Below are 16,698 nucleotides of genomic sequence, written 5' to 3'. Positions count from 1 at the left end.
AGTGCCTATACTGCCTTTTGCCAACAGTTCCTAGCTGGCTTTGCCACACTAATGTGATTACACAGCTTCAAGTACAGAGCTGGTTCGTGTCCAGTTAGCTCAGTGCCCAGGCAGAGCAAGCTCAAGTCTGCCTGGAAGGGAAGACATGTAAATGATGGTTTTTCCCTCTGGGGACCAGAAGATCCCTTGGTTGAGAAGTTTATGGATTACTCCTACGATAAGAGGAAAAAACAAGCCTATTGTCAGCAGACTTGCATTAGCTCCATGGGGCACTGCACCTCCACTACAAAATTTTTAAAACTCCACAGATCAAAAATGTTTGAAAACTCATGCCTCGGAGCAGACCTTAGCTACTCTAATATACGACAGGACATACATTAGCCCCTATCAGTCTAGGCTCGGGAAATGAAAAAAAAAAAAAACTTGATAGAAACTCTCTGCCAACACACAGACTCTTTCCAGTTGCACTGAACATTAATTTATCCTAAGTAAGGACCTTGCCCCGTTACAAAGCACACTGCATGTGCATGCACATGTAACAGAAACGTTAATACTAGCTCTGAAGCTACTGCTTCCAAACATTATTCTTTGCCAGGCCAGGCACACACCTGGATACTATCAATTGTTTCCTCCAGTAGGAAATATTCTGTCTCCACATATTTACACAACGCATACCCATCATAGCTTATGTAATGGAGAATGTATTACTGGTTACACAAGGTCACCTGAAATCTCCAGTTAGATAATTATCTTTAAGCACATTATACAAGTCAAGAATTAAAATTAATGAAGTGGTGCTACTATGCATAAAGCATGTCAAGTTTTAAAGCATCTCAGCCTCATATTATCTCAACAATTACAAAAAAATTACTAAACAATAACTCGCAAAAAGCCCTGACATGAACACTTTAATGACAACCACTTTAAGTTTACCCAGGAATTTTAATCCTAGTTCTCCTTCAAAAACGTTGATTAGTGAAGACTTAGCTATCAAACCCTGAGCCATTCTTACAACTATGTGGTGACTCAGAGGATGGTTTAAAAAGAAAAAAAAAGTTATACACAATGCATTAACATCACTGTGCTTGCTCACCTCCACCTCCACTACCACTCTGGCTTAAGTGGGCAAAAATACAAATGATGCAAAAGTTATTTCTAATTCTTAAGCCATCATAAAAATGAAAATGCTACTTTTTTCTTGAATGGAAATCTAAGTTAAATTGGACTTTAGAATAGGGGCAACATCTCTTCAGCCCCTGTTCCATCTTCTCAAGAAACTGTGCAAGAAGAACAAATCGAATGAAGAGCTCCTGCTCTTATAACTTATATACCATATAAGTTATATACCACACCATAACCTGAAATGGAGAAAAGTGTGTGCAGTCACAAAGGGGTATGGCTAGACTACCTTATTATCTATTATTACCTTATTATCTATTAATCATTTTTCAGACTTCTACAATCTATAAAAAGCAGATTAAAAATAAATAAATACATTAATTAAAAGCAAAAGTCCAGGGTCTCCCAATATAATTTAAAAGAATAAAAATCTTGTGTTCAGACAAGTTGGAGCCAGCAGAAGGGGGACCATTATGCGCTTTGGAATTGCCCTGAAGTTCCTCTTACATGCACCAGTTGCTGGTAAGGCTCTTGAAAATTGTCTTTACCCAATTCACCTTACCAGTTCAGCTGAGCTGGGCCTCTTCACCTGACTAGGAAAGATTGCTGAGGAAGGCTCGTGTTGCAATTGTGCAAATCATTTTTAACTGCACTGTTTTGGGAGTTTGTTCTGACTTGAAACAAACCCAATTTCAAAATCCATCACAAAGCAAAAATTTCAGACTTCCAAAAGACTCTGCTCCTAAAATAAAAAATAATGAAAGCAAGTGTTCTGCACATTGAACTCGCTCAGATTCCCTGAAAAACAAACATGGAAAGTAACAAGTAGAGAATCTTTGCATAAACTCTATGAACCAGTGAAATCATTCACTTACATGTTCAGACACACAGTAACCAAAGTAAAAGGAACTCTTACAAAAAACAGCATCCAGTTGTGGGGAACAGAACGGAAATACGTCCTATGTACAGGCAAGGCAGCTCCACCTTTGTAACTGCTGCATATTATTACATTTAAGTTCCCAGTCTATCGAACTTATCAAACCATGTTTTTTCTCTATTTGTTCATTTTCACAGCTAAGAAAAATTTAGGAAGAAAGATGCCTTTCTTATGCAGAGAAGGCACAGAAGGTAGTTAGCATACCCTTTCAATCCCTCATATCCCAACACTGTATCCATTTTGATTAGACTCGGTTTGGCTGCACTGGGGGCTTTCTGCAGCCACTCGTATTGCTGGACGATTTCCAGCATGGTTGTTCAACAGACATCTATGCTAACAGGAACTGTGCACAGATATTATCAGATGGATCTCTCCATTTTCTTAAGAGGAACTGCACCAAAAATTTCTCTGCAATTATTCTGCTCTTTGCAATCTATAAAGCAGAAAAGTTCCTAATTTCATGTTGATACTTAGACATTTCACAGAAAACCTGGCACGTTTTCAGTTCAGAATTCAGAGCATGGGTCAAGTTGGGGGACAACGAAATACTGATTCAGTGGTAAACGCTACTAAAAAACAATTTCTGCCAGCTCGTCCAAGTCATTAGTCTCACAAGTCAGGATAAGCCAGGGATGGCCAAATATTAAGAGCAGTATTTTGTTTATGAAAGGACAGTAATAATAGAATTAAAGGAGGGAAAAAAAAGTGGTAATACAAGCAAAATAGTAAAAGCTAAAACCAAAATACCAATAACCATGCTAGTACACAATCGCAACAGGTATGCAGGAATAATACACATAATGAAGGTGTTAAATATATAGGAAATGTTCTCATGGAAGAGAGCTGAGGAAGGACAAGACACTACAATGCGAAGCAGGAAAGGTGAAGCACATCATTATAAGACAGCACAAATAGCTTGTGTTCAGTAAATCATCAAGTTTATGAAAACTGAAACAATGTAAACAACAAACTCAGCAGCAGCAGTGATAAATAATTTATTCTGACACATGCACCCCACAGTGCATTCTTTGGGTAGCCTAAGGACATGGAGCTGTACATTTAGACCAACAATTTTAAATTTATCAAGGCGACAAGGGTGTCCTCTTCCATCCATTTACCAAGAACTGCACATTCAAAGTCTTCTGGTAGGTTTCAAAAAGTCTCAGACAAATTTATCTTAAGGAAGAACAGAGAAGTTACCATAAGTAACTCCATACAGGGAAAAGAGCAACACTTCAGAGCATTAAAAGCTCTAAAAACTTCCTCTTGATGAGCAGATATATCTGTGGAAGGTGTCTGATGGTGTGAATAAAAGTAACTAGTGTGTGGAACAAAACTAAAATTCAGTGCACAGAGTTTTCATTACGATATGGAAACTCTGATTCATACAAAGCACTCAACATATCCAGAAACAGTCTGCTTTTAGTATTACATGATGTTAACTCCTTCACTCTATGCCATAAAGCTCCAACTAAGAGACGTCTCCTTTACTTCACCTCTTCCTAAATCTTATCTAGTGTTCTCTCTAACTAATTTTAATAGTCATATCCTTCCATCATTTCCTATAGAGAATCATCAGTCTACTAAATCCTATTGCCTGTGCACTTTTTTCCTGATGTTTGGACTGTTTTCTCCTTTTCTTGCAACTGTGCTCTCTGTTCAGTCTTAATTAATAACTCCTCCTTTTGAGCGTTGCTCTCCAAGTTTTCTTAGACTCTTACATCCACTTTCACTCTGTGCTTGTCAAAGTTTATATATTTAATATTTCAAAATGCATCCTTCTAAGTCCACCACGTTTATTTCATCAAATGCCATTAAAGGAGAAAAGATAACTTTCCGAGATATGGAGACAAAAGTAGACACAGTTCTTCAGCTCTTCCCTATGACCACTTCTGGTGTCCTTCAAACTTCTTCATAACCTGTTAAATCTCCCTAGTAACTGAACTGTCTGGAAATGAGTAACAGGTTCCAGACTTGGTATACTACATCTGTAACAAGGAAAGTATTAATTCCCTGTGCTGGAAGGTGATATTCAAGGATGCAGCATGAAGCAAAAATGGTATGTTTACTCTCTTACCGTATATTGCAAACTCATTTCTCACATGAAAGGACAAAGTGATAACATTTATTCCAAAGCATGGGGGAATAAAAGAAATTTGTGAAGAAAGTTTTTAATAGGGTACTAGAACACATGGTCATACAAATCTACTGATGAGTTGTTCTTACAGTGATTTTAATCCAGAGGCTAAGACTACTGTTAACTTATTCCAAAAATATTTTTTCACAGTAACAAGAATGTTTACAAAAAGGAAGAGGATGATATTTCTGGGACATTTTGGCATTTCTTTAACCTGTTAGGATATGAAATACTGTAGAAGCACTTCGAATGAGTATTAGTTGCAATGTAGATTATAATGATGGTACACGCCCTTGTACTTACTGTTCTCTTGAACAATTTCCTAAAAATACCTGTTGGGACTCGAAATTGCCAACTGCTGTCAAAGTGTTTGTCTTATGATCATAATACTAAATGTTCACAAACCTTATAAGCCATCAACATTCACAATCTAAACTTATGTACATTTTCCAAAGCTTCCAGGTTTTCTTTTCAGCATGTTAAACATTTGCAGTTCCAGATGGTTCAAACAAAAACTACATACATGTGACATCAAACAGAAACTACAGCATCACTTCAATGCAATTCACTTTTAAGTCAAACTAGGACTTGTTTGTACATGAACAGGCATTCATCCTCGAAGTGAAACATTGAGAAAAGTTTTCCCAACCTTCCCCCAGCCTTCAAACAACTCTCCAATTTCAACAAACACATCATCAGAAATAAACTTCCCATAGACCAACACACCGAACAGAAACAAACTGTTTCTGAGTAACAAAAGCAAAACTTGCCAACGCATCTCCACAAGCAGAAGAAATACTACCCCCAACAGAACCAACAAAATCCATCAGTGCTACACATACGTTTCCCAGAATGTACTGAATGCACCAAATGACCTCTTGGAAAAATCACAGGTGAGGCTAACAAGCACTACACAGATGAATAAACTTACATAGATAACCTGAAAGGAGAAAAACACACAGTTTTCAGCAAGGAAATATTTCTCACAGAATAACCATTCTGTCTCTAAACTTTCACTCCTGACACTCCAAGGAGACCTACCAAATATTTTCAAATAATAACTCCGCAAACTAAACTCATAACTCAACCAGGTACCAAAAATCACAGACTGAATGCAAACATTTGTTTTATTATACTTCTCCCTGTATCCTCAAACCTCCCTCCACCCACCCACCCAGCTCTCTGCTCCACAGGTGATAAATATCTTTCTCTCGGTTCCACTGAATGTATCTTAAAACCTCTTCTCTTCGTAGAAATCTGCTATACTTGCTCCACAGGAGTCGATTTTTTTTTTCTCTCAAATGGCCTAACAGTATAATCAGGTTAAATTCTGACAAATGTGTTTCAAGCTATATAAGGTGGCTGCTTCTGTTTCAAAGCTATGAAACAACTTGTGGGCCTGAAAGCTTTCTGAGTTTTCTGCTCTCCACTTTTCCATAAGTATTAGTTTTCCCTGTAGATTTTCCCTTGTTTAAAAGCACAATGTAATACCATAAGCATGGCATTGTAGAAGTAGTCCACTCTAATTCACAGAACATAGTATGAAACCATGAAAGCTTGTTATAAAATCTCTATGTCAGCACTGTTCTGCTGAAGTTCTCTTCCCCATACCTGCAAAACATGGGCAGAAAATCTTCCTTCCTCCTTTTTCTTTGCTAAAACTGCATGCACTATCAAGAACACATGACACTTCAGGGTAAGATCATCTTCTTGCGCTAACTATCAATAAAATTAGTTTCACTTTTATGGACACACAATATTTCCCAATTAATTAAAACTGAGAATATTTTTATTTTTTTCTTTCAGGCTTGAATAAAAACTTACATCTTTTCCCACGACTCTGAGTTCAAACTGTGTTTCTTTGAAGTGAACTTTTGTAATTCTAGGCCTGTAATATTGAAGAAAAGACAGAAAGAAGTTCATGGAACTTTAACTTCATGAATAGTAAAACATAAAGCTGCAAATATTTACATACAAAGACAAAAAAGGATTCACAGGTAGTATTTTTTCCTGCATATACGCACCAGATGTCAGCAGAAATTAGCAGTACTTAAACATTTCAGCATTAGTCCAGTAAAGGTAAAATATCTTTTTCAATATTTGGATTATTAAGGAATTAAAAATTTTGAATAATCCAGATTAGGAATTTCAATTGTGAAATGTTTTTTCTAAATAAAATCAACTTTTCAAACATAAATCACAAATCATACATTTCTGTACAATAATATTGTTTAAACACAGACTGAACACTTAAATTATACATACCAGAAATATTTCCCTACTTGTTTTTTATTTTTGTAGACAACAACTCCTACAGGTGTTAATCCTAAAAAATATTCAGATTTGTTTTCACCCTAGAAAATAAAACATATGTCATTCAATTATTTTTAGCAGCAATTTGTATCACAGTAGCAGTAAGGTTTAGTGGAGGAAGCCAGCATGATGACTGACTTGAACACATCGTTTTGTCCTTCCTGGAATGGGGAAAACAGTACTTGATCTAATGATGAAAACTCCTATAAGAAAACTCTTATGTTCAGATGCAAAAAGGCAAAAAAGAATAGTAGTGAAGGAAAGAACAGGAGTTTCCACATTCCACTGTATAAAATAAAAATAATTTATTAAAGGAATTACTTTCAGCTATCTGGCAAATGACCAAAGTTCAGAGACTAAATTCTTTATTAAGACATGATAGCAACAGACATCCTAAACCCTAGCTGAAGGCACACAGTGATTTCCTAACCTACTTCACTATAGTTTAACCTCGCAGCTGCTTTCTCCCTTCTAAAATATCATCACCTGTGTGCTGCTACAGAGTCATCCTAAACAAACTAACTGCTTTGAGAGATTCAGAGCATTTTTTTTAGAATGAGTAACAATGTCCAAGAGTAACAAGGAGGGGTCGCATCATCTTCTCCAAAGGAAACCATTTCTGAGATCAATACCTGAATTACAGATCATATTTGTACAGAATACAATGAAAAATCTGATGGTGAATGGCAGAAGCCCTCCAGCTCCCTTATTTGTAGTCAATATCAAAATTAGATGCACCCTCAAAGGGAAGAGAGCAGGACAGACAGGGAGCTGAGCTCTCCTGCCCCAACCTAGATTCTTAAAAGTTTCAGGTCTGAAAAAGTCACAAGCTCTAGAAAATTTGAGTCTTCTGAAGTTTCACCTCAGCCATTTTTGGATTACTGCTTGGATGTCTAACGAACGTGGAGTTTTTATCACAATTTTCTTGAGTGCACTCTGAATTAACCTGAGAAAAGCTTAAATGATTTCTGGAAGTAATTCAACAATATTATGTTTTTCAGCAGTAATCACCAACAGTAACCAGTTAACTTATCATGTTCTCCCAGTTCAGAGGAAAGTGCTGACTTCAGTCTTCTGTGGAACAGAAGGGGCCACCAAAATGTGTCATCTCAGAATGGCTCTTTTCAACCTTTTAGAGAGTTTCAGTATTTTGGGCTCCACTTTTAGAATCATCTGTTGAGGGAAAAGTGGCAGCATTTTTACCACTTTGCTGGGGAATTGCAAAAATGGATCTAGTCTCCCTAAGCATTACCATTACTAATGAAATGTCTTGATCACACCAAGGCCTGCAGAGCAGAAGCATGAACGGGCACAGAGTGCATGAAAGTCAAATCATCCAGTTCAAGTAATACTAGCTGCTAGTTCTGATTTGTTCCAGCAGCAGCTCCAATAACAGTCAAGCTTTGTACTTAAGCCTTTATTACAGAGTATTATGGCAGGTACTTCTCCTAGGGAGTAAAGGGAAGTGGTAAAAGGAATGGTAAGAAAATTCCACTAGAAGCCTGATTTTTATTTTTGTTTACCCTTCTACCTTCATGCATAATCATTATTACCACATCAATACCTTATGATACTGAAGGTGCTTGAAAGACTGCATATCTTAGTACATGAGGTTATTCACAGAGTCACTACATGAGGTAAAAGTCAGCTGCAAAAGTTAGTTCATCTGCCTGCTTGGGAGAATGCAAAAGAGCCCTGCTAGTTCTACACCAGCAGATCATGAACCACAAAAAATATCAGCTGTGAGACTGAGTGATTATAGAAATTATACTTCTGTGTGGTTACTGAAATGAGAAAGCTCAAGCTCATCTCCCTGAGTTCTGCCTGTGCTCCAAAACGAACTAAGGGCAAGGTAATGCAAAGAACTGTATCTCTTCATATCTGTAACTTTAATCTTGAACGAGTAGTCTTGAACTCTAATATAAATACAAACAATGATATTCATGGGAGACAGGCATATTACAATGCACCCTTCATAACTCAGCTGGGGATCCCTCTCTGCAAGGCATAAACAAATTTGGTGAAAATAAATTTTACAGACTCTGCAAATTTAACATGATTTTGTTGGACCATGTTGAAGCTTGTTCCAGTAACTCCACCACTTCCTATAGGTGGAGTGGCATAGAGCACTGGATATGAATATCATTAAGCCACAAGGTGTATTAAAAAAATACTTCATATTGTGGGCTACACGACTGTCAGGTGGAAATACATACTTAATCTTTTGGTAGCATCTTGACTTCTTTATTTTCTTTTAACTAATTTTACAAAGTACTGACATCTAACTCAGTGAGCTGTTTACATTACAACTCCCCATTTGAACTTCTGATTTTCTTTTATTCAAAACGAAGAAAATACTGCCATGAGCACAATTATTCAAACAAGACAGAATGATGTTTCTACGAGGAGCAGATAGCCTTCAGGTGATGGCTTCAATCCAATCTCAACATATATGTGGTTTTAAAAAAAGAGGTAGAAGGATCTGCTGAGGCAATACAGACAACTTGCAATGCTGCATTATATTGTAGAGAAAAAAGCTGTAAACATGCTCTGACTCTTTAGCAAAACCTTCACAATGAATCTCAAAACAAGTCAGCCATGCTCCTACCCCACCCTTGTTTTTGGTCACCTTTTGCAATGATTCTGTAACCTTTTCATCTCTCATTCACTGTGTTCTTTGCAAAAGAATAATGTGCAAATTCTTGTGTCAAACACAAGAACTATAACCCTCTCTACCTTTTCTGACACTTATACTAATGCCTTCCAATTTATCAGCATTGTTTTTTTCCTAGTACAGTTGACTGTTTTTCATAGGAGTAATACAATCACAATCTTTGATCTGAAAACCATTAGGCTTCTGTATGTGGGAAAGATTTAATCCATTCAGTCTGTAAATATGAGTTTCTTCAGACTTTTTAAGTACAACTTTTTCTTTTAAGGTATTGCCTGATGACTAGACAGTACAAATACTCTCCCCCACTTGAATACAGGAGATTTTCTGCATTGCTATCAAATTTAAAATATATAATTAGAAACAATACTTACGTAAACAGGATGGAGATCCACTCCATACATTTCCAGGGATTTGGCCACCCCTAAGTAATTCACTTCTGCCTCAGCAGGAACTTGACCCCTGTAAAGAACATTCTGCATAAGAACTTTACACATCAAGTTAGCATATCAGAGTAAGCTGTGTTAATAAAAAGAGTTTGCTGGACAGGTGTGCAACCCTTCCTACCATTTATGTAGACTGTCATTAACCTTTCAGCACTGTATGTCTGCTGGCTCCAAGTAAGACTGTACAGTGGGCACAAACTTTTACTCTAAAATTCTCTGCTACAAGATGCTATCACATATAAAATGTATGTTAACTACAGTGGCTAATCTTTTCCTGGCTACCACACTAATGCCCTGCTGTCTCAAACATGCTTCAGACATTTCATTTTTAGGCTTGAATATGCAAAATAATCGTCTTTCAAATAACTACAATATTATTAACAAATCAGAAATGAGTGACTGACTGGGGAAGTGTTTTCCCATAGCAGTTTCTGAAAGCAGGGTTCATGACTTCAGATGAAATACTCTTTTCTTCATCAAATCTTGCCTACAGGAAGTCAGGCCAGCTGGTAATACCCAAGCTTGCTACTGTAAAAACAAATTTTGGAGTCTGTTGCAAGAGATGAGCAGTTTCACACACCCAACTTGCCTTTCTATCTGCAAATATCAACGCATCAGTTAATAACTACTATCAGCTGCATGGTGAGGAGAAAAAATTGGAGAAAAGTGGGAAAAAAATGGCTATTAGGAACATACTTGACATCACCAAGGAAGGATTTACTTTCAAAAAGACTAAATAAATTTACAACATTCAACATGGACTTCTCCTCAGAATTTAATTTGTTCTTCCCTTAATAGCTGCCACTGATACACCAGTAAGACCATCTATTGCAAGCCTCAAATAACTGAAAATGTATTTTCATCCTCGCTCCCTTTTAAAGTTTCTATGAATGCTACTGGAGTGTTACTGAGAAAGTGCAGCACAGCTCATGATCCCATAAGCATCAACTCTAAAAAATGCATCCCCTGCTTCACCCTGTAATTACTGTCTTGGGGAAACATTTCACTGCATTTGCTACCCCTCATATTCAAAGTGTGAAGCAGAGCTCAGAATCTTGACACAAGACCTGAAAAATCCTGCAATATATAAATTTTCTCTCATCTCCCCATTCTCTTCAGCCTAGCAGGTACTTTCCAGGTTTTTGCAACTTTGTTTTATGCCTGACAAGGTAAAAAACATACGAAGTGTGACACATGAAAAGGCAACACTAACATAAATGCAATGGTATAGGTTTTCAAAATGGCTTCTCTGCATTTTAGAGACAGACTGCTTCACCCTATCTCATCCACAGAGCAGCACTGACACAGTCTCAGGTGTTTGCCCTTATTTCCAGGGAGTCCTGGAGCAGCAGACCTGAAGCTTGTAACAAAGTCCTTTCCTCAAGAGCTGTAGTTCCCAGCAGATCAGTGGTTCACCTCTGATTCACAATATGCAGAACACTGCGTATTCAGGATTGTCGTCGAATCTGGCATTACTTTTAGCCACTGCTGCTATAAAAATTCACTCCACAGCTTGATTTTTTAAAATCATATTTGTAGCTCTCACAGATATGAGCAAAATGTTCACTGAAGCAGCATTGTCTTTTCGAGTTCACAAGCAAGCTAAAAATCAGTGTTGAGCAATGTGAATTATCCCATCAGTGAATTAGCACTGGAATCCAACAGCAATTTAAATATTGCTATTACTGTTTCCTTTCTGATCATATATTAAAAAAAATGCTTGTATACTTATCCCACCAGTCCCACTTGTCTCTGAAAGTACCAAAAGTCCTAGATGTCAATTGAGCGTGTATATTAATATTTGTAAAATTATACCTAATATATAAATACGTGTATTTGCAAAAATACTCAGTGAAGAGTTGGTCTGTGAAGGTGTAAGCTGGAGCCACTAAGGGAAGGGAAGGGTATGTCCTCCCAAATGTAGATGGAGAAGATAATGTGGAGAGGAGCAGGCAAGCTCAAGAACTGAAACTGTTCCCAGCATTGCGAAGAACAAATGTTTTTTGTGTTTTTTTTTTTACCATATACAAAAACATAAGCTCTCCTCAGCATCATGCATCTTGCCAACACATCCCAAATCTGAAACAGCCTTTGCAGTCAGTAATAAACATGCACCTCTCTTTTAGCTGGACATAGCCAGTGATGGCCCTAAACAATACTGAAAGCCCCTCTTAAATCTGTTATGGGCATTTTAGCTTTCCTTATGCCTCACTGGTAACATGTAATATTGATTGAAAACACCAAGAGGTGACTTGCCAAGTATCAGTTAGCCCCCGACCTGCTGCAGTCTGGAGCAGACAATGCAACAGGGCTAATAGGAGCTCTCCCATTTGCACCGAAGGATTGTAACCCTCTTGCAGCACCCTCAGTATCTGTTTCCTCATGTGCAAGAGCTGACGCCGCTGTTTGCAGTTGAAGATGTGCATGATAACATAATCACATTGTGCTTTGCTGTTTCACCTCGGGATTGTCATGCTGGTTTACAGCTGGGACAACAACTGCATCAGGCAGGCTAAAGAGACTTGATGCAACCAGAGCAACCCCCACCTCTAAGTTCTCCCACCTTACGTGATTCAGAAACTTGCTCCAGAAACTTTATCTTGAACAAATCCGAGAATATCTACTGTGCTGTGTAAAAACTGAGAGCTGAGCTCCACAAACCTATTCACAAAATGCCTCCAAGTAGGTGAGAAAAATCAGGGATATGCCCTCAGCCATTCTAGCTTGAAAAATTGTATCCAGAGACAGCTCTCACCTGTGTACAGAAGGCACGCTGGTAGTGCTGATGCTGACAGTCAGGCTGAACTAGCAATGCGTGCGTGCCCTGGTGTCACTCTTTTTTCTGATGCGCCTAAATCCCTGTCGCCTAACTGCAGCCAAGGAGCTTAAGAGTAGCAGAGCTCTGGCTCAGTAAGCATTTAAAAACACTATTGTTAAGACATCTGTCACTCTTCTTCACAACCACTGCTCCCCCTGCTTCTGAATTTCATCTTTAAGGTTACAAACTCTTCGAACTAAATGAATCATAGTCTGATTTATTACACAAATGACTAGAGAAACTAAAGAGAAAGGAATGAAAGTTGCTTAGTATTGGTGATCTGGAATTAATCTCAAGTTTCATTTCTCAACCCCAGTCTCTGTGATGTTGACCCAAACAAACTCCTCGTGCCTCAGTTTCCCATCTCTAAAACAGAAAAAAACAGTGCTTCTATACTTCACAAAAAGACCTGTAGTAAGATTCTCTGTAATGCATCAGTTACTACAGAGCAGTCAGGCAACCATACAGAAATAATTATTTAACAACAGATTCTCTTCCTTAAAAGAGAAAGCTCAAGGTAATGTGGCAACTGGCACGCGTTCCAATCACAAGAGAACTTATCAAAGTTAACAGCTCTGAGTTAATACCTATTCTCATTAAACAAGATACACATAACACAAACATACGGAACTACGGACAAAAAACTACTTAACCTTTATCCAGATCGTGGCTTTATTACAGCAGGAGAATCAAGAAATCTAGATCTAAATACAAAATGGCTAGTTCTGACTATCTCTACATGACTTTGACAAAATGTACAATGAACATGCTCATAAAATGTTTCTTACTGCTCTCATCTTAATAATTGGTTATATCACAATTGCACCTAACTTGGATTTGTTAGAACAAGCTTCTTTTACACTTACTAGAATATGAAGTTGAAGATAAGAAAGTAAATGTTTATTTTGGCTTTATCTACAGTATGAGCTTCTTTCGTATGTTTTATTTTCAAAACCAGGTTTACATTTTGCAGTTTTGAAGGCATGGCAGTCTAACACTCAGAACTGCAGGTTGGGAAGCCAGATCTTCCTAACTTCCTGTGCTTTCACACAGCGACTGCTCGTTCTGCCTCTGTCACTCACACACCAAGTGACCTTCATTCTAAAACTGATCTCACTGTAACTACTAAGATTTCATACACAGAAGACTATTTCTAAAAATGAGTAAGTGGGGCAGAAAGTGGTTCTCTCCACCTCTCTGATGCCACCTCCAAAAAACTCCAGTTATGCTCTTTGCTCCAACTTCCAGGTGAGATTGTTGTATTTTTTCCTAACGTTCCTGTTGTTTCCTACTCAAGCACTGACAGAACAAACGGGGCCAGAGGTTACCAGTCCTTATCTTTCTTTGCTTAACAGCTTGCCTCTATAGTCCATCTCCCGGTTATCCCTATTACAGTTTTGCTTCCCACTTCCCACAATCAAGGGAAGATGTCGCATGCACAAATTGTAACCTGACAGAGAATCAACTGCATCCCAAATCAGCATCTCGGGGTCCACCATCTGGCAGAGATTGCCCATCATGTCAAAGATAGTACAATGCACATTGTTTTGTATTCAGGGTGATTATCATTCCAGTACCGGGAAGATGGAGAACCGAAGCTTTGCAAGCCTCTGTTATCAAAATGAATCTGTCTTTTCCAACTTTTTTCCAAAGTTAAGTTGAGATTACATGAATCTCTCAGGTCTGCTGATATATCCGTTTCAGATCTCTTCAGGTCCCTTTCGTCCTGTCTGCACTAAGCCTAATATTCTACTTCTGCAATCACTGGGTCCCTGACTTATTTCTGCCTTCTCAGTGCCTCCCCATGCCAGAGAAATGTTTTCAGGTACAGTTTTGATGTCTGCGAACTTCTGTATTGTCTGGTTCAGTTTAAACCAAAACTCTTCTGATGCCCACCAGTTATCTTGTGCTCCCACTGTTTATATGTTTATGCAAAGTTTTAGAATTTGTTTGTTTTTTGTCCAGAAGCCAGCACTTCTAATGCTGTGACTTCTTCAGTGCTGCCTGATGACTTTGTTTCTAGGTACTGCTTTTTTTCTTATCAATCATATGTTCTTCCTTACCAGGGAATCCATTAAAGTGATCACTGCCAGTATGTTTTACTTAAGACATGTTGGTTAATATAATGAAAGGACTTTATGCCTGTAAAACCAAACTGCCTCTTTAATTCATACAGATGTTGCAACTGAGACCATCGCTTAAGCCATGGGCATACAAACTGCTTTCCTGGTACCTCCTGCAATGTGAGTTGCTCTCACAAAGATTTATGCAGGTTGCTACAAGCACTCCTTCCTTACCCCAGCTAAGGATTTGGCAAAAAAAGAGACACTTCATTGTACTAAGTGCTGTACATTACTATATTAAAAGTGCTTTTTATCCTAACAATTCATTATTGGAATACATAGGACAGCAAAGGAAAAGAAGTATTATCCCCATTTTACAGAGAGTAGATTGAGGCATGGATATAGTAAGCAATTTGTCCAAAATTACACAGGAAATCTGTGCTGGAACAGAGAACTGAACTCAAACAATTCAGAAGATTTAGATTTTTTTTTTCCACTACAACAAACTAAGAGAAGACAGGACTGCTATTAAAACTGCTGGTTCAGAAATGCTCATACCTAGGCCTGACAAACATCATATTTCCATTTATTTTCCTATTCAGTTCTGAAAAGGACAACTTCAAACACATAAAACGTTTCTATTCTACTTTTCTGAGGGACATAACTGGATGCTGTTTGTCTCCTCAAGTCTGCAGATCTCCAGCTGGCAATGTAAGGTGCTCCCTGTTTGCACTTACCAAGCATTTCCGAAACTGATTTTAAATGCAAAGTTACCACCATTACTGAATTCTTACATCAGAGTTTTGTGTATCCGTTCTATGGCATCTTCCAGCTCTTCCTTCTGGTCTGGAACAAAACGGTACTCCGACACATAACCTGCAGTATGCTTATACGGGTCATAGTCCCCCAGCTCAGCTACAGTACACAAGAAAAGAAAAGAGTTCATCAGTTTTCAATGCTTTATGTTAATCGAAAAGTATATTATCTAATCCAGCTATTTGTGCCAATCCACCTTTACCCAAGTGATTGTTATTTCACCATGCAGTCACATAAAAAACCCAAAACCTATTCTCCTTTTGAAGAGGAAAAACACAAGATAATCTGCTGTTTATGTACAGAGCTGTCCATTCCAGCCCACAAAAAAAAAAAGCCTTCAAACATTTTTAAAGAGAAATTAAAGGTTCAAAGAGCTAGAAATTTTGACATGAAGGCTGTCACTTTTACAGAACTCGATCTAATTTTGTCCAGAACAGTACAAGTTTGCATTTGATGCTGTATGTTATTTGGCAGCATATGTGAAACAAATGCAGAAGCAAAGTCCAGTTCTTAGAATATTTGTGCCCTCCTAAGTTGTAACATTACAGACAGAACTGATTCGTATACTTGCTGGGACTCTTAACAGAAATGTCAAAGTCTGAAAGGGAATGTAGACAAGTATCATGAGATAGACCTAGGGATAGGTCCTTTGAAGAAAAGCGTCATTTCTTGTGAGGAAGATGTCATTCTCCAATAAAGTAGCAGTATATTTTCTGAACATTAAATTAACTTTCAAAATCAAAATAATTACAAAGAAAGAAATTTTCTTAAACGAAAAAATTTTAATGAATAGTCAAAACACGATTTTCTTTGAAAAAAATAGAATTTGCATACCTTATATTACTTTACATATTGCCATACAATTATGAAATAAATACACATATACTGATCTTAATTTTAATGAATTGCATCTATCTGAGAAACTGCTACAGTTAATGTTAATTTGTTTGAATAACCCTGAGCAAAATTAGCACACCTGGGGCCTCTGTGAGAAAACCTTCACTGAAGGTTTCTATCCAATGCCAACTGAAGCCTTAAACACAGCCAAAAGGAGACTATAAGGGCTATGAAGGAAAAGGCTCATCTAACCACTCATGTTTCTTTCTGGATTGTAATAACATTTCCAGAAGAAGACAGTTACCTGTTCAGTGGAGATGTTGAGAAGTTCCTCAAAAAATCTCTCTTAAAAACAATGTGTTCCTTGCCTATAACAGGATCAACAGGAATAGCTACAACTGCAAGAACTTCAGCATTCTTAATAGGAACAAGTCAGATCAAAACCCAGAATTAGTATATCCTGCAGACTGTGCCATGGGTACTGTCTTTTCCATCATTGTCACTTTAATAGTCTGCAGTCTTTGCCCACAAAAGGAGACGT

At 37.7% G+C, this 16,698-nt stretch overlaps 1 protein-coding gene across 5 annotated transcripts in view; it reads right to left on the bottom strand.

The window, feature by feature from the left end:
• The window catches only part of LOC112995234 (band 4.1-like protein 4A), a 142,600-nt gene that overhangs the window by 54,553 nt on the left and 71,349 nt on the right, over window positions 1-16,698 (bottom strand). For all 5 annotated transcript variants that reach the window (XM_064500586.1, XM_064500587.1, XM_064500588.1 and 2 more), the window contains exons 7-10: window positions 15,299-15,419; window positions 9,552-9,639; window positions 6,459-6,547; window positions 6,018-6,081 (exon numbers count right to left, since the gene is read on the bottom strand). In XM_064500586.1, coding sequence (XP_064356656.1) covers window positions 6,018-6,081; window positions 6,459-6,547; window positions 9,552-9,639; window positions 15,299-15,419 — 362 coding nt within the window. The remainder of the gene's footprint in view (window positions 1-6,017; window positions 6,082-6,458; window positions 6,548-9,551; window positions 9,640-15,298; window positions 15,420-16,698) is intronic.

The sequence above is a fragment of the Dromaius novaehollandiae genome, chromosome W (genome assembly GCF_036370855.1).
Source record: "Dromaius novaehollandiae isolate bDroNov1 chromosome W, bDroNov1.hap1, whole genome shotgun sequence".
NCBI classification, from domain to species: domain Eukaryota; kingdom Metazoa; phylum Chordata; class Aves; order Casuariiformes; family Dromaiidae; genus Dromaius; species Dromaius novaehollandiae.
This window is presented reverse-complemented; position numbering and strand designations above follow the sequence as displayed.